Here is a 13518-nt window from a genome sequence, read left to right on the forward strand (position 1 = left end):
ATACATTTCAACAGGCAATCCATAGCATCAAGCTCATCAATGTCCATTAAGCTTGTTCAAACACATGAACCTACCCCTACTTTATCTAATTTAGGGTAGCAGGGTTCTTCAGGGTGTTAAATTACAGAAGTCCACCTCTTTTAAGCTGCTGTGAAACAGAATGAAAAAAAAAAGCAAACAGATGACATTTTTTCCTCAGGCTGAATGCAGATTTTATTGATTAAATACCATAAAACAATAACAAAAATAAAGAGACAAAAGAACACAACTAGCAAAAGTAACTGCAACAGCAGTTACAAGGACTTGTCATTTTATATACTCCTCACTAATCACTTCGTTAGCAAGGTAGAAAAATTCAATTGTGAAAAACAGTGAGACAGACTGAGTCACAGAGCAAGTGACAGAGAAAGACAGTGATGGAAACTGCATCTCTCTCAACTTCTTTGCACAAGAATTCAGATCCAAAAAGGGTTTTTATCAACATGCATTATATGAACAATAAGAGATATAAAACTGCAATGCCTTGCTTGACTGTAATCCTCAGAGATTTCCCACAACGGTTAGGGACAGTTGGGGCAGGGGGGGGGGGGTTGCAATATTTTACACTGTATGAATTTGTTTTAATTCATTTGATCACGATGACAGGTGAGGTACATTCAGTTAAGAAAGCCTCTAATTGTTGGGCACATTTTTGTGCATCTCTGTGCATAGGTCTGTGCATGTACATTTGTATATGTACAAGTCTGTCTCTACTTAATTATCCGTGTGACTATGTGAAAGTCTTGCATTAATGCCAAGTACTTAGAACTTACATTTTTATATTTAAGAGCCTTCATCAACAACAATTGCATAAGTTGCAGAAAATTTTAAGCATTACATGGAGAGACTACTTTACATCAAAAATATAAAAAATGTACATACCAATAACACAAATATGAAACAGTCCATTATTAAAGTGCAATAATGCCCTACAGGGTGGATGTTACAAAGAAAACAAAAGTTGCCTTTGTTTTTGCTTAATTTACTTTATACCCTGCTATACCACGGATGGTGAACCTATGACATGCGTGCCAAAGGTGATGCATGTCACGATGTTTTGGGTGACACATCAGCAATCACCAACACCCGAGTTACCAAAGACACTGACTTTTGCATTCGTTGCTCATGTGAAGTGCAGTGAATTATTTTGTGTCAGGAGCTTTTGACACACCAAACCCAAAAGGTTCCCCATCACTGTGCTATACTATAAAAATAATTTATCCAACTTTTAATCCATGCTCTGACTTGGTAACACTGTCCATGAAAAGGGCTACTTTCTTATTAGTATTTCTCCATTTATATGCAGTTATGTTTGATCTGTCTTATGTCCCTGGCTCATAGCTCTAAATATAAAGCAAATTATAACGTAATGGTGAAAGTGGACAACCCTGCACAGTTCCCATTATACGGCTAAATACTTCTGACAGCTCATCACCACACTTCACACTATCTTGCTCCTTTGTAAATATTAATGTTTTCCACATTTGACTCTGCGGGCATAAAAGCTAGTCTGCATAGCTGAGATCTGGTGCCCCCCCCCCCTGTTTTATGTACCACACAACTGTGGTGCTGTCTGAAAATTCAGAATGGTTCTAAGGCACAGGAGCAGGAGATGATCTGCAGGGCCCTGAATTAGTGTCCAGATCTCCTTCAGGTTTATGTACTCTGAACTTGGATTGGTGGCCACTGGCCCCTGAACTCACAGGGAAGCCCATCCATGCCCCCCGTGTAATATCTGAAGCATGTGTTTGCAACTCCTGTTGTAATGTCTGTAGTTTAAAAGGCAGGCCTGGGACAAAGTTTACCTGTGCTATTGTACCATTGCATTTCTTTCTTTAAAGAGAGCAATTAGTGGGTCCAAAAGATGAGGATGCCTGGACCAGACTGATTTCCAGTAACAATGGATCTTTCTCATATGACGCATGGCAAATGGAAGCATGGGTATGCTTGCAGCCATGAATCCCAGTGCCCTGATGATCTCTCTTGCAGTGCAAATGTGAAGAAGCAGGAGGGATTGGAAGCAACTAGACAGACTCTGCACCTTATTTAGAGGCAGGGAAGCCTTCATGAGTTTGGCATCTAATTTTGCAGCCGAAAAAGGACAGGTCCTGGGTTGGTTCTAGCATGGATTTCTCAAAGATAATCACGAACCCCAGACTTTGGAGAAGGGATACGGTTAAGTTATAATGGATGTACAAGGGTCTGTAGAGAGGGTGTCTGCATAACAGATCATCTAAGTATATGAATACCTGAATACCCCGTTAATTCTGCAAAAGACTATGACAGAAGCCAGACACTTTCTGAAAACCCTGGGTGCTGTAGAAAGTCCAAAAGGCAAAGCAGTGTGATGAACAAGCCGTGAATGTCAAAACTTTCCTGAAAGTAGAGTGGATCAGGATGTAGAGAAAGATGAGCTTTAGATCCAATAATATCAGACTGGCTTGTGGAAGAGTCATGGGGGGGAGGCCGCAGCATCTTGAATGAGAGGACCTTGAGAAAAGTGTTGAGAATGGACAGATCCAGTGTAGCTCTTCAGTCTCCTTGACTTGTAACAAGGAATAGCCTTGAATAAAATTTATTTATTTATTTTATTTTACATTTGTTGACTGGGCTAGTCTAGCTGGATACATGTCCATTTTCAGTAGAGGCCCAGGGAGATAAGCTCCAAGCAGGTAAAAAGAGAAAATACAATATTTAAACAATATTATACATAAATTTCAATGCTTAGACCATTTTTTTAAAATTGCAATACATTGGAGAATTAAACTTATATGGGAAGAAAAAATTCAATTTAAATAGAGTGGTATAGAGTCAAAGCATAGTTTAAGATACAACAATTTCAGATACACACAAGGTCTGAAGATAATATTTAGGCCAAAGAAAGAGAGATGGAGGCATGAGAAGGTTATGGAAGAAAAAGAATAGGAAAAAAAAATACACTGGCTAATATATGTTTGGTTTGCATAGAAAATTGTTGTAGAGGGCACATGGTACAGGAATAAGGGTTGAAAACAAGATGAGAGAAATAAGGAGAGGAAGTAGGGTTCAGTCTGGTTTAGAGCAGGGACAAAGCCAGAGAATTTTCAGATGTTCTTTGAGGTTTTTTTTTTTGAAGAGAGATGTAGATGAGAGAGATGTGAGTGCTCTAGGGAGCTGGTTCCAGATTTTGCCCACAACATTAGTAAAAAGTGAGTCGCCTGCTTTGTTATTAGATTTAACATTGGAAATGAGTAACTTATTAGCTGAGCGAAGTGTTTCCAGATTTTTATAAGGGGAGATCAGGTTAGTAAGGATAGGGGTATTATTTGGGTGGTAAAGAATTTTTTGTATGATCACTAGTTGATTATAAAGAAGATGGTTTTGAAGTTCGAACCATCAAAGCTGTTTAAGATTAAGACAGTGATGGGTTCTGAAAGGAGTGCCTGTGGCAAATCTGGCTATGTTGTTATAACTGGTTTCAAGCTTGCTTAGATTGTGCCTTAAGAGACTGGTGTATATACTGGAAGCATAGAATAGGGTGGAAGCGAGGTGAGTCTGGGCAATGGAGGTTCTAGCTTGTGGAGTGAGGAAGGGTTTGATTCTACACAGGGAGCCTAGTTTTTTATTAACAGACTGAATAGTATTGTTGATATGGTCATCGAAGTTGAGTTTGTTATCTAAGGTAATGCCCAGGAGACGTGTAGTAGCATCAGGGGAAACAGTAGTTCCATTATTAGAGGTAATTATGAAGTCGATCTCTGGTGACTTTAGGGTAGGAGCAAAAAACAGAAGTTTTGGTTTTTTTTGGGATTTAGGAGAAGGCAATGCTGGGCAAATCAATTTTCAACAGTGTTAAATACTGTTTGAGTGAGGGTTTGAAGAGAGGTTGCTGATTTAGCAGTACAGATCAAGGTTGAGTCATTGGCATATTGTATACAGGTGGCTTTAGAAAATACAGTGTTCAGATCATTAATAAAAATTGAGAAATGAAGAGGGCCTAGGATAGGTCCTTGAGGGACTCCAATGTTTACGGGTAGAGGTGTAGAGAGAGTATTGTCCCAGAGCACTGCTTGTTGTCTATTTTCAAGATAGGATGTAAACCAGCGTATTGCTTGTGGGTCAAGAGATTGGGCTTTTAGTACACTGATCAGTAATTTGTGGTTCACCATATCAAAGGCTTTGGATAAATCAATGAATAGTGCAGAAGACAGAGTTATTATTTCGATTTCTGTTTATACAGTCTGTGAAAGTTAGTAGGGCAGTAGTTGTACTATGAAAGGGCCTGAAGCCATGCTGGCTAGTAAATTATTATGGAGCAGATGTTGAAGTAGTTGATAGTGAATACATTTTTCCATTATTTTGGCCAGAGGGGAAAGTAAAGCAATAGGTCTAAAATTAGAGATATCAGTGGAATTACTTCCTTTATGTAAGGGGATGATATGGGAGACTTTCCAAATGAATGGGAGGTTTCCTTCTAGGATTGTTTGGTTTATAAGGATGGATATGGGATATGCAATGACTTTGGCTGCTATTTGAAGGTATTCAGCTGGGAGACGGTTGGTAGAAGGGGTACAGGGTTTGAGTTTTTGTAGGAGTTTACAGATAAAGGATGTTGGTACGGGTTGTATATGTAAGGAGGGGACTGAGCTGTTTGTGTTTTGAAAAGGGGTGTGGGAAGTAGGGGATAGCGTATTAGCAAGCGTTTGAATAGTTTCAGTGAAGTAATTGTTGAAGGCATCTGCTATTTGTAAAGGATTATGGGGAACGGATGATGGGGCTGGAGTTTTATGTCCTGGTTTGAGTAGCTTATTGATGCCTGACCAGAACTTTTGAGGGTTTTTTGGGTGTGATTGTTGAAGGAGGAAATAATAGTTTTGTTTATCTAATAAGATGTCTTTTTTGGTTGAATTTCTTAGCTGTTTATAGAGTAGGTGGTCAGCAGAGCTCTTAGTGGATCTCCATTTGGTCCATATTTTGTTTCTAAGGAATATTTTTTCTCTGGTTTGTATTGTGAGCCAAGGGGCTGCTTTGTTTCTAATTCGGGAAGAGCGAGGAGGGGCATGATGATCTAGGATTTGTAAGAATTTAGTATTAAAGTAGGAAACAGCTTCATCTAGGCTAAGTTCTTTCAGAGGAGACCAGTTGCAGGCCTTTAGTTCTGTTTGAAAGCTCTCAGCTTGAAAGTGTTTTTTTGAGCGATAGGATGTAAAATTGTTATTAGGACTATGAGCTTTTTGCTTTGTTATATAGGTTAGTACATGGTCACTAATGTCATCAGGAAGTGTTCCTGGTATGTAGGTTTCAGGATGACTATTTATAAGGATCCAGTCAACGATGGTTTCTTTATTACTAGGTTTGTGAATTCTTGTGGGGGTGTTTATTATTTGTGTGAAGCCATAAAGATTAATATGAGTGTTTGGTTTGGAGGAGCTACAGGTAGTCCAGCCAATGTTAAAATCAAGTAGTACAATTGTTTCTTGAGGTAGATGGGTGGAAAGGGTATTAAGAATGTTTTCTAATGTGTTAATATTGTTTCCTGGAGGAATATAGGTACAAATGATGTAAATAGATTTTGATTTGTTAAGGTGGAGTTTGATGGAGAGGGTTTCTGCATTGTTATTAAGAGGGAAATAACACATTATAGGATGAAACTAGGAGTTCTGATTTATATAAGATGGCTACACCGCCACCCTTTTTGGAAGTTCGGTCATTTCTAAGGATGTTGTAACCAGGTGGGGTTATTTCTAGGTCATGAGTAGAGGATTTCAGCCAAGAACCCTTTTTCCAGATACTGTTGGGGCACAGACTCTATTGTGCCTTGCTTGAATAGGTCTTGAATTATGGGAGAGTGGAACTATATCCAATTTTGAGGTGGAGGAGGCATGCCTTGAAAGAGGGACCTCCTTCCAAGTAATCTTGTAGCCATGTTAAATAAATGGAGAAGACCCACTTGTTTATGGTAATGAGCTGCCAGTTTTCTACAAATGAGGCAAGTCTTGTAGATGAGGGGAGTGAAGGACTAGGGAGGAGGGAAAAATGGGCAGTCAGGCTGTTTTGTCTGGAAAGAATGGCTTCCCAGACTTGCAGTTTCTGTCTGGTTCATCTTGGAATATTTGCCTGGGCATTTTCTTGGCCTTATGAGCGGGGTCTAGATTCCCTGTGGGCAAATAATATCGGCTGTGCAGGGTAATTACTCTGGTATCTTGGAACTGAAGAAAAAGAATAGTCTGCAATCGTATATATTCCCCTGTTCTTGTAAGGTTTTAAACAAGCTGGCCGCAGCAGGGCAAATAAAATATCCCTATTTAAAGGAGAATTAGCAGCTTGGCTTTAATGTCCTTAGATACAGAGTGTAGCCATGCATGCTCTCTGACAACACACCCTATAGTAGCTACCCTGGAGGTAGCCTCTACTGCATCACAGCTGCATTTGATATTATGCCTAGCCACTTGTGAGGCCTGAGCTACCACAAAGACATCCTTGCAGCTTAATTAGCTGCCCTTTCCAAAGAAACCAGAGTTGTATTAGAATTCCCCAAGACAGACAACATATATTTAGTCATTTCAATAGGACAGTTCAAGGCCCTAAAGCCTAGTGTAGAAGAGGTATATACCTTCTTTCCCACTCTATATTTATTTTAGGGAAGGACATTACGAGGCAGAGAGTTTTTAAGAAGTGTCCTTAGCCATGGAAAACAGAAGAATCTCTCAAGGGATTCTTGAGCAGAAACTGAATCTACAGGCACTTTGTAAAATCTATCAGACCTTTTAGTTGCTGGCGGAGCATGAAAGTAGATGCAGTGGCACAGAGAAAGGCCTCCAGAACATGAAGAGGAATGCCCACCTCTAGATGCCTTTAACATCTTTTTTTCCAAATCAAAATCTGTTGCGATTCCCATTCAAAATGTTTCACCAAGTTACAGATGGTTTCTCCAAATGAAGCTTTCTCAATAGGAGAATCAGGGGAGGGGGAAATCATCATCAGAGGACACCTAGCCTGGAGAATGGGTTTGAGAAAAGAGGGCCAGTGTGTGCTCAGAGTCTAAATTTCCCTTTGCCTCATAATCCTCAGAAGAGGATGAGAATAAAATTGTTCCTTTGAGGGGCAGGAAGAGTGGGGCAGAGGGGGCAAAAGATGGTGGCTTGAGCGCCATTACGGCCTTAAACAGGCCTTGGGAAAAATCCATCCACTCTTTTTTCCTGGACACGGGAGGAGAGGGCAACATTTTGCCTGTTTTTTTTTTTTTTTTTCCTTTTTAGGTATGAGATCTACTTTCACAAGATACAGTGGTTCTGATGACCCCTAACATATCTCGGTAAGAGTTGGTATTTCCTCTCTAAAATTCACAGAATACCTTCAGGCTTTCAGATATGATTATAGAACATTCCTCCTTTTCACCAGTTTCAGAAGTATCAAGCACTTCAGACATACATTCTCAGCCGCCATACTGGCCTCCTTTGGGGTCAAGGTTTTATGCATTTGAGAAGATGTCAAGCATACCTTGGGCACAGAAACCTCAGCTGATACACTGCAGTCCAACTGGGCAGGCATAATGTTGGACCTAGGCATCAAACTACTTCTTTGGAATACATGGGACATAAGGGGTGGAAGGGTCTGCCTTGTTAGCTTGGGAGAGGAGATTAACATGCTTTGTTTCCAAGTAAGTGTGCAGGGAAGAAAGTCGTGTCTGTAATGCTTTGGTACTATTTCCAAGTCTTTTGTACAATTCTTATAATCATGTTCTGTGCTTAAACAGAAAAGGCACCTGAAGTGGAGATCCTTGTAGGGAATCCGCTTACCACAATCGCACTTTCCCCTCCTAGTTGGAATCTAATAGAAAAACAAAACGATACTACTTAGAGAAGAAAAAAAAATACAAGGAAAGTCCCCCCAACAGGACACTTATCTGAACCAGAGTAGGCCAGTGGTACCAAGGACCACATGAAGTGCAAGACCTGCGTTCGGACTGGTGTCAAGATAGTCTGAGGTTTTACACTTTTGCTTTAGCTTATGTACCCTTACATCCGCAGGTTTTGGTCATATGACTGACATATGACTCTATGGAAGGTTTTAGCCTTGGCACCCCAGCTGGACATCGAGGTTATCTGGCTAGAAAACTCAACAATTTGGAATACTGCAACAGTAATCCAAGGAAAGACATCTTAGAACAAACACACAAAACTACACAGGAGCAATTGCCCCAAACTGATGGACCAATGTCACCAGTTATCCCCTAGAAGGAGCAAGACACCCCCACAAGGGGTGTTATATGCAACACTGGGAGGGAGGGGATAAATAGGACGTGCTGGAGGGATAAATTCATCACCCAAAGACTCCCTATGCTGTGGAATAAAATCCCGGTATATGTGAGGCAGAGCACCTCGCTGGCCTTGTTCAAGAGAAATCTTGACCAATGGATGGGAGATCGCAGATATACCCCAGGGATTACCTCAGTGTCACTGCTCGACAGAGGCACAGCAAAATAATGGGTATAGTTCCCCATACTAAAGGGGTGGCGTAAGCCACAAAACTATGGGCTAGGCTTGTAAATGCCCTCGGGCAGATAGCCTAGTATGAACCTATGAACCTATACCTATAAAAAAGTTGATAGAGCTCTCTTCGGAAGTTTTGATGGTGGGGGATTAAGTCCAAAAATAAAAACCTTCTATGGAAGCAATAGCCTTATATTACAGTTAGCTGCACTACTCATTAGCTCAGTGTTGTTTAACTCACATATTTATAAACTTCCAGTAGCTTAAAACACACAACAGAAAATTAACTTACTTGAAGTAACCTTTTCCATCATCTTCTTTGATTTCCAATGAAACACTAAATGTGAAGATATCACTGTCTGGTGTGGAAGGTGGAGGATTTACTGGAAACTGAATCTGTTTTGCAGAGCGTCGAAAAGCAGTAGCAAAGCTATATAGGATTCGACTCACCTAAAGAAAAGAACCACACCTCAGAATCTTCACATGGTCTCAGACAAATATTGACTGCTTTACTTAATCATTTCCAAAACAAATGCATCAATTTTATCTTGTACAATTATGAATTTAGTATCCGATATTCGGCCATCTTTTTCAAATCTACTACAAAACAGCAAGAATGACAAATTACTTTTTTTGCACAATATATTCATGGAAACGTCATAAGTCAAACTAATGCCTGCACACAAAATTACTAGCAAAATAAGATCTCAAAAAAAGGAGCATGTATTAACAAAGGTTTAAAATATGTCAGTAAGTGCTCAAAACATTAAGTATCTACAATACTACATAGGAAATAAAGACTAATGAAAACTCCATACTAAATCAGAAAACGTAAACAAAACTGACTCTGACAGGCAGTTGAAGATATGTCTACAGCCCATATGAGTGAAAGATGAGCAGTTGGCTGGAAGCTGGAAAAGCAGGTCATGGAAGGTTAAGAAGTAAACACTCAAGCAGCTAGTCCGGCTCAGCATGAATGAGTTGAGTTAGACAGCATCAGCTTTCTTTGCTATCTTGTGAGGTGGCCATCTCCACACTTTTAGGGAGAATTTCTCTGAATACGAGATAAAATAGCTCTACGCAAAGTAGTTAGGGAACAATGTAGGTATTTCCTGACAAAATGCTCCCTGAGTTGTACTATCTTAGATTTCAGTTCTTGAAAGGTGTGACATCTTAGTCTTCACTTCCAGTTTAAGCATATCCCCAGGCATACTGTGGGATTTTATTATTTGCAGTTGAAGTTACACAACATGACAGCTTGTACTTTCTTATTGTTTTTGGTAGCACAGTATATTTTGTCACTGGTTATATTTTCAAACTACTGCCCCTGGTCAAGTTTATACAGCTGATCATAAGACAGTACGTGTTACACAAAGTAAAATTTGATGGCTTACTCACACTAACTTAGTGTTGTCACATCATTACATGATTAAATTAAACTGCATCTTGAATGAGATTAATATTTAGAAAAAAATCTGAATTTTGCTTTGCTGTGTGACTATATTATGTTTACATATTTACCTTTAACAAGTTTCAACAACACTAATCAAATAAAGTGCACTACTTCTGTGTGTTCCAGCCACCCTTCTATGTTCAAAATGTTGAACACTACCTCTCACAATGTGGAACAAATGGACAAATATGATCACTTACTTACAGCTAACAACTTTAACCAGGAAAGCTGAAAGGATGGTTATGAATGTGTTATTTTACACTGACAAAAATGTTTGCATGAATTTGATTCAGTACTTGCCATTGCCACTGAGAGGTACTGGTTAAAAACTGTCAACACTGAATGCGTTTCAGACTCGTGCATTGCAGAACAGCAAGAAATGTGGACTTCAAGACTCAAAATGAGAAACACATCTGATAATGAGGCACAGCTGAGAACATGCCCCTTATTCTGCACATTTTCTTACCTGTACCCAACTTAATGGATGCACACAAAGCCTCAGGATCATAATTAGGATATGCTAAACAGCAAAAAAATTAAATATGCACACAAAAATGTATACCAACTGAAAAACTGAACAGCGGGGAGGGAGATAGGTAGTGTAAAGAGGGGTGAGGCCCTCGCAAAAATAATGAGAAAATAATACAATTTAAGAAATTCACTGTTATTGTAGCTACACTGCACTCTGTAACAAGCTGAAAACTAACCCATGGGTCCAACCTACCTAAAACAAGTCCAACATAAAAAAACACGGACTTATTAAGCAAGCAAAGCTTTCGGGCAATACACCTTTCCTCTTGCACTGAGTTGTATTGCCCGAAAGCTTTGCTTGCTTAATGAACTTGTATTTTTTGACATTGGACTTGTTTTACTCCAACCTACCTAACCCATAAAATGATCTAATTTAAGAAGCAATTTTCCTTTGATATATTACACACTTCTGTAACATATCTGCACTACTGATTTTCCTGTCTTCAGCTACACCAATCTTAAGTCCCCTAATTAAAGTTCCTTGCGCCCTTCATGTTTTCTATTGCATGTATGCTTCTTGGCTGAGTTTTGCTGCACACTCAGAAGTTATGCTCATCATTTGGTAAACTGTCCAGTGCACACATCATACAAGGATTGCCATCTCACAGTTCTGCAAAATAGGAACACTCCACTGCAGAGATGGCTTCTTTGCAGCTCATCTGTTAAAAGGGTTAAAGGCTGAAGAGTACACTACCTACTTCAACTTCATGACTGATAAGTAAAAAACAAGCAAAAGCTAGAGAGAGAAAAAAAACCCAGCAGAGATGTAAAATCTACTCAGAAAATGAAGACCATCATCTCTGTGGATGGTACCAAAGAACAGAGATGCACATTCCCACCCTGAAGCAGACACTGATGGTAACCCACTCAAACCAACGTACTACATAATTCATGAAAACACATAGCATGGATATCAGTACAAGACGAAAGTCAAAGTTCCAGCAGAATAACCAATCAAAAGTTCTACAACCAGTCATGATGCAAGAAAAAAATATGAAAACTATAATGGTAAAATGTTGTACAGAAAGAATTGAAGTTCTGTTTCCAAGGGAAGTTATAGTACAAGGACTGCAATGACTAAACAGTACATATATTGCCTCCTACAATATAACTTTTTTGTACAGTTCATTTTAACTCTTCTGAAAAACTCCTTCATATATATATCTTCCAGCAGTCTTCATCTTCTATTTATCCCTTAAAACCCTGTATTTTACTTTATGGCATGGATACTGCATTACACTTCCTATAATTTTAACATAAAACAACTATAATTTTAATTACTAAAAATAAAAAAGGGAGATAAAAATGTGGAGCTCTGCTGTCACAGGATAAAGAAGACTATAGTAGAAGAGAATACAGTAACAAGTACAAAGAATTTCATGTGATCTTGACTTAAAATGTATGCACTCAAGCAGTGTCAATAAAACAGTCTCCAGATAATGGCACTGTAAGTGATAGGAGCAATAGTTCCACTTAAAATAACACACAAAAGGGGCCATTAATCATAAGATTATGTAACAACTGAACACTGCCTCCTTGCGCTATGACTAGCACCAGCCACACTCAAACAAGATCCACACACTACAGAGAAACAGAGGTATAACTAATATGCCCTCCCACTTAACCCTTAGCCCCATCCATTCCTCACAGTGCTGTTATACCAACAGTAACGTGTCTTAGCTTTAACTCTCAGATGTCCAAAGACAATGCGTGCACACACACACACACACACACACACACACACCTATTTCCATGACAGCCTAACAGCTTTTCAGTACCACTGCCCTTTTCAGTCTTCCCAGTAACTTACTGCCATCATTCAGACAACTCTTACATGCCAAGTTTATGAACTATTGTACATTTTTGCAAAATCCAAATGTAACTAAGTGTAACTACAAATAAGCTTTCTCTCTTCTCTTCCCCCAAAAGGCAGGTGTCAACAGATAATTCACCAGTGTTGTGTTAAGTACAGTTGTCTACACTTCCCATAAATGTAGATGTTCAAGTGTATTCACTGTTGCAGTCATCACACTTGGGTTATCTGCCTGCAGGTAGCCCTCAGTCAGCCCTAGTACCAAAGTCTTGGGATTTCTGTGTCAGATGCTGTTGACTCTTCCATGACGTCAGGTCGTCAGGTGTATAAAACATGCAGCCGATGCCATTACATCAGTTTTTCTTGCCCCAGATGTCAGGAGCCCCCACAATAGGAAGCTATTACATGGTGTGGAACACCTCCAGTAAAAACTAAAAAATGGCCATAAAGAGGATAGGTAGAAAGGATAGAGAAAGCCAGGGGGCTGGAGGGAGGGAAACCAGGACTGCAACAGTGAATACACTTAAACATCTACATTTATGGTAAGTGTACACAACTGTACTATGTTCTTCGTGTTTCATTGTTGCAGTCATCACACTTGGGCTGATTCCCAAAGCTGGGGAATGGTGGAGGCAGTCAAGAAGTGTTGGGGCTGGCTAGCAGGCCTTGTAAGACTGCTGTGGCAAATCCAGCTCTGGATTTAGAAAAATAGTAAGTGGTAATGCTTGGTAAAGGTGTGTACAGAACTCCAGGTTGCAGCTTCTAGGATGTCCCTGGTAGGGACTCCCCTGAGAAATGCTGTAGAGATTGAAGTAGCTCTAGTGGAATGAGTTCTGATTCCCAGAGGGGTAGGTTTTCCATGGTGCTTGTAGCAGAAATGGATGCAGTGTGCTATCCATTTGGAAATGGTTTGGTTCGAAATGGCCCTGCCCTCTGCCCCTGTAGCAAAGCTGACTAGCAGCTGGTCAGATTTTCTGAAAGGCTTAGTCCTGTCAAGGTAGAACCTGAGCTGTCTGTGCACGTCCACGGAGTGCAGGATCCTTTCCCCTTTATTCTGAGAATTAGTGAAAAAGGTTGGCAAATGGATGGATTGGTTTAAAGCCACATTGGATACCACCTTGGGCATAAAGGAAGGGTTAGTCCTGAGGGAAACCCTGTCAGCATGGAAAATAATGAAGGGCTCCATCGCCATTAGTGCCTGTAGCTTAGAC

General features: G+C 39.9%; 1 protein-coding gene across 2 annotated transcripts in view; it reads right to left on the reverse strand.

Annotated features, from left to right (window-relative positions):
- The window catches only part of RABGAP1 (RAB GTPase activating protein 1), a 4144188-nt gene that overhangs the window by 3450739 nt on the left and 679931 nt on the right, over nucleotides 1-13518 (reverse strand). For both annotated transcript variants that reach the window (XM_044058459.1, XM_044058460.1), the window contains one exon: nucleotides 8803-8960. In XM_044058459.1, coding sequence (XP_043914394.1) covers nucleotides 8803-8960 — 158 coding nt within the window. The remainder of the gene's footprint in view (nucleotides 1-8802; nucleotides 8961-13518) is intronic.

Source organism: Protopterus annectens, chromosome 16.part0 (genome assembly GCF_019279795.1).
Source record: "Protopterus annectens isolate FY-2018-M chromosome 16.part0, PAN1.0, whole genome shotgun sequence".
Classification (NCBI taxonomy): domain Eukaryota; kingdom Metazoa; phylum Chordata; order Ceratodontiformes; family Protopteridae; genus Protopterus; species Protopterus annectens.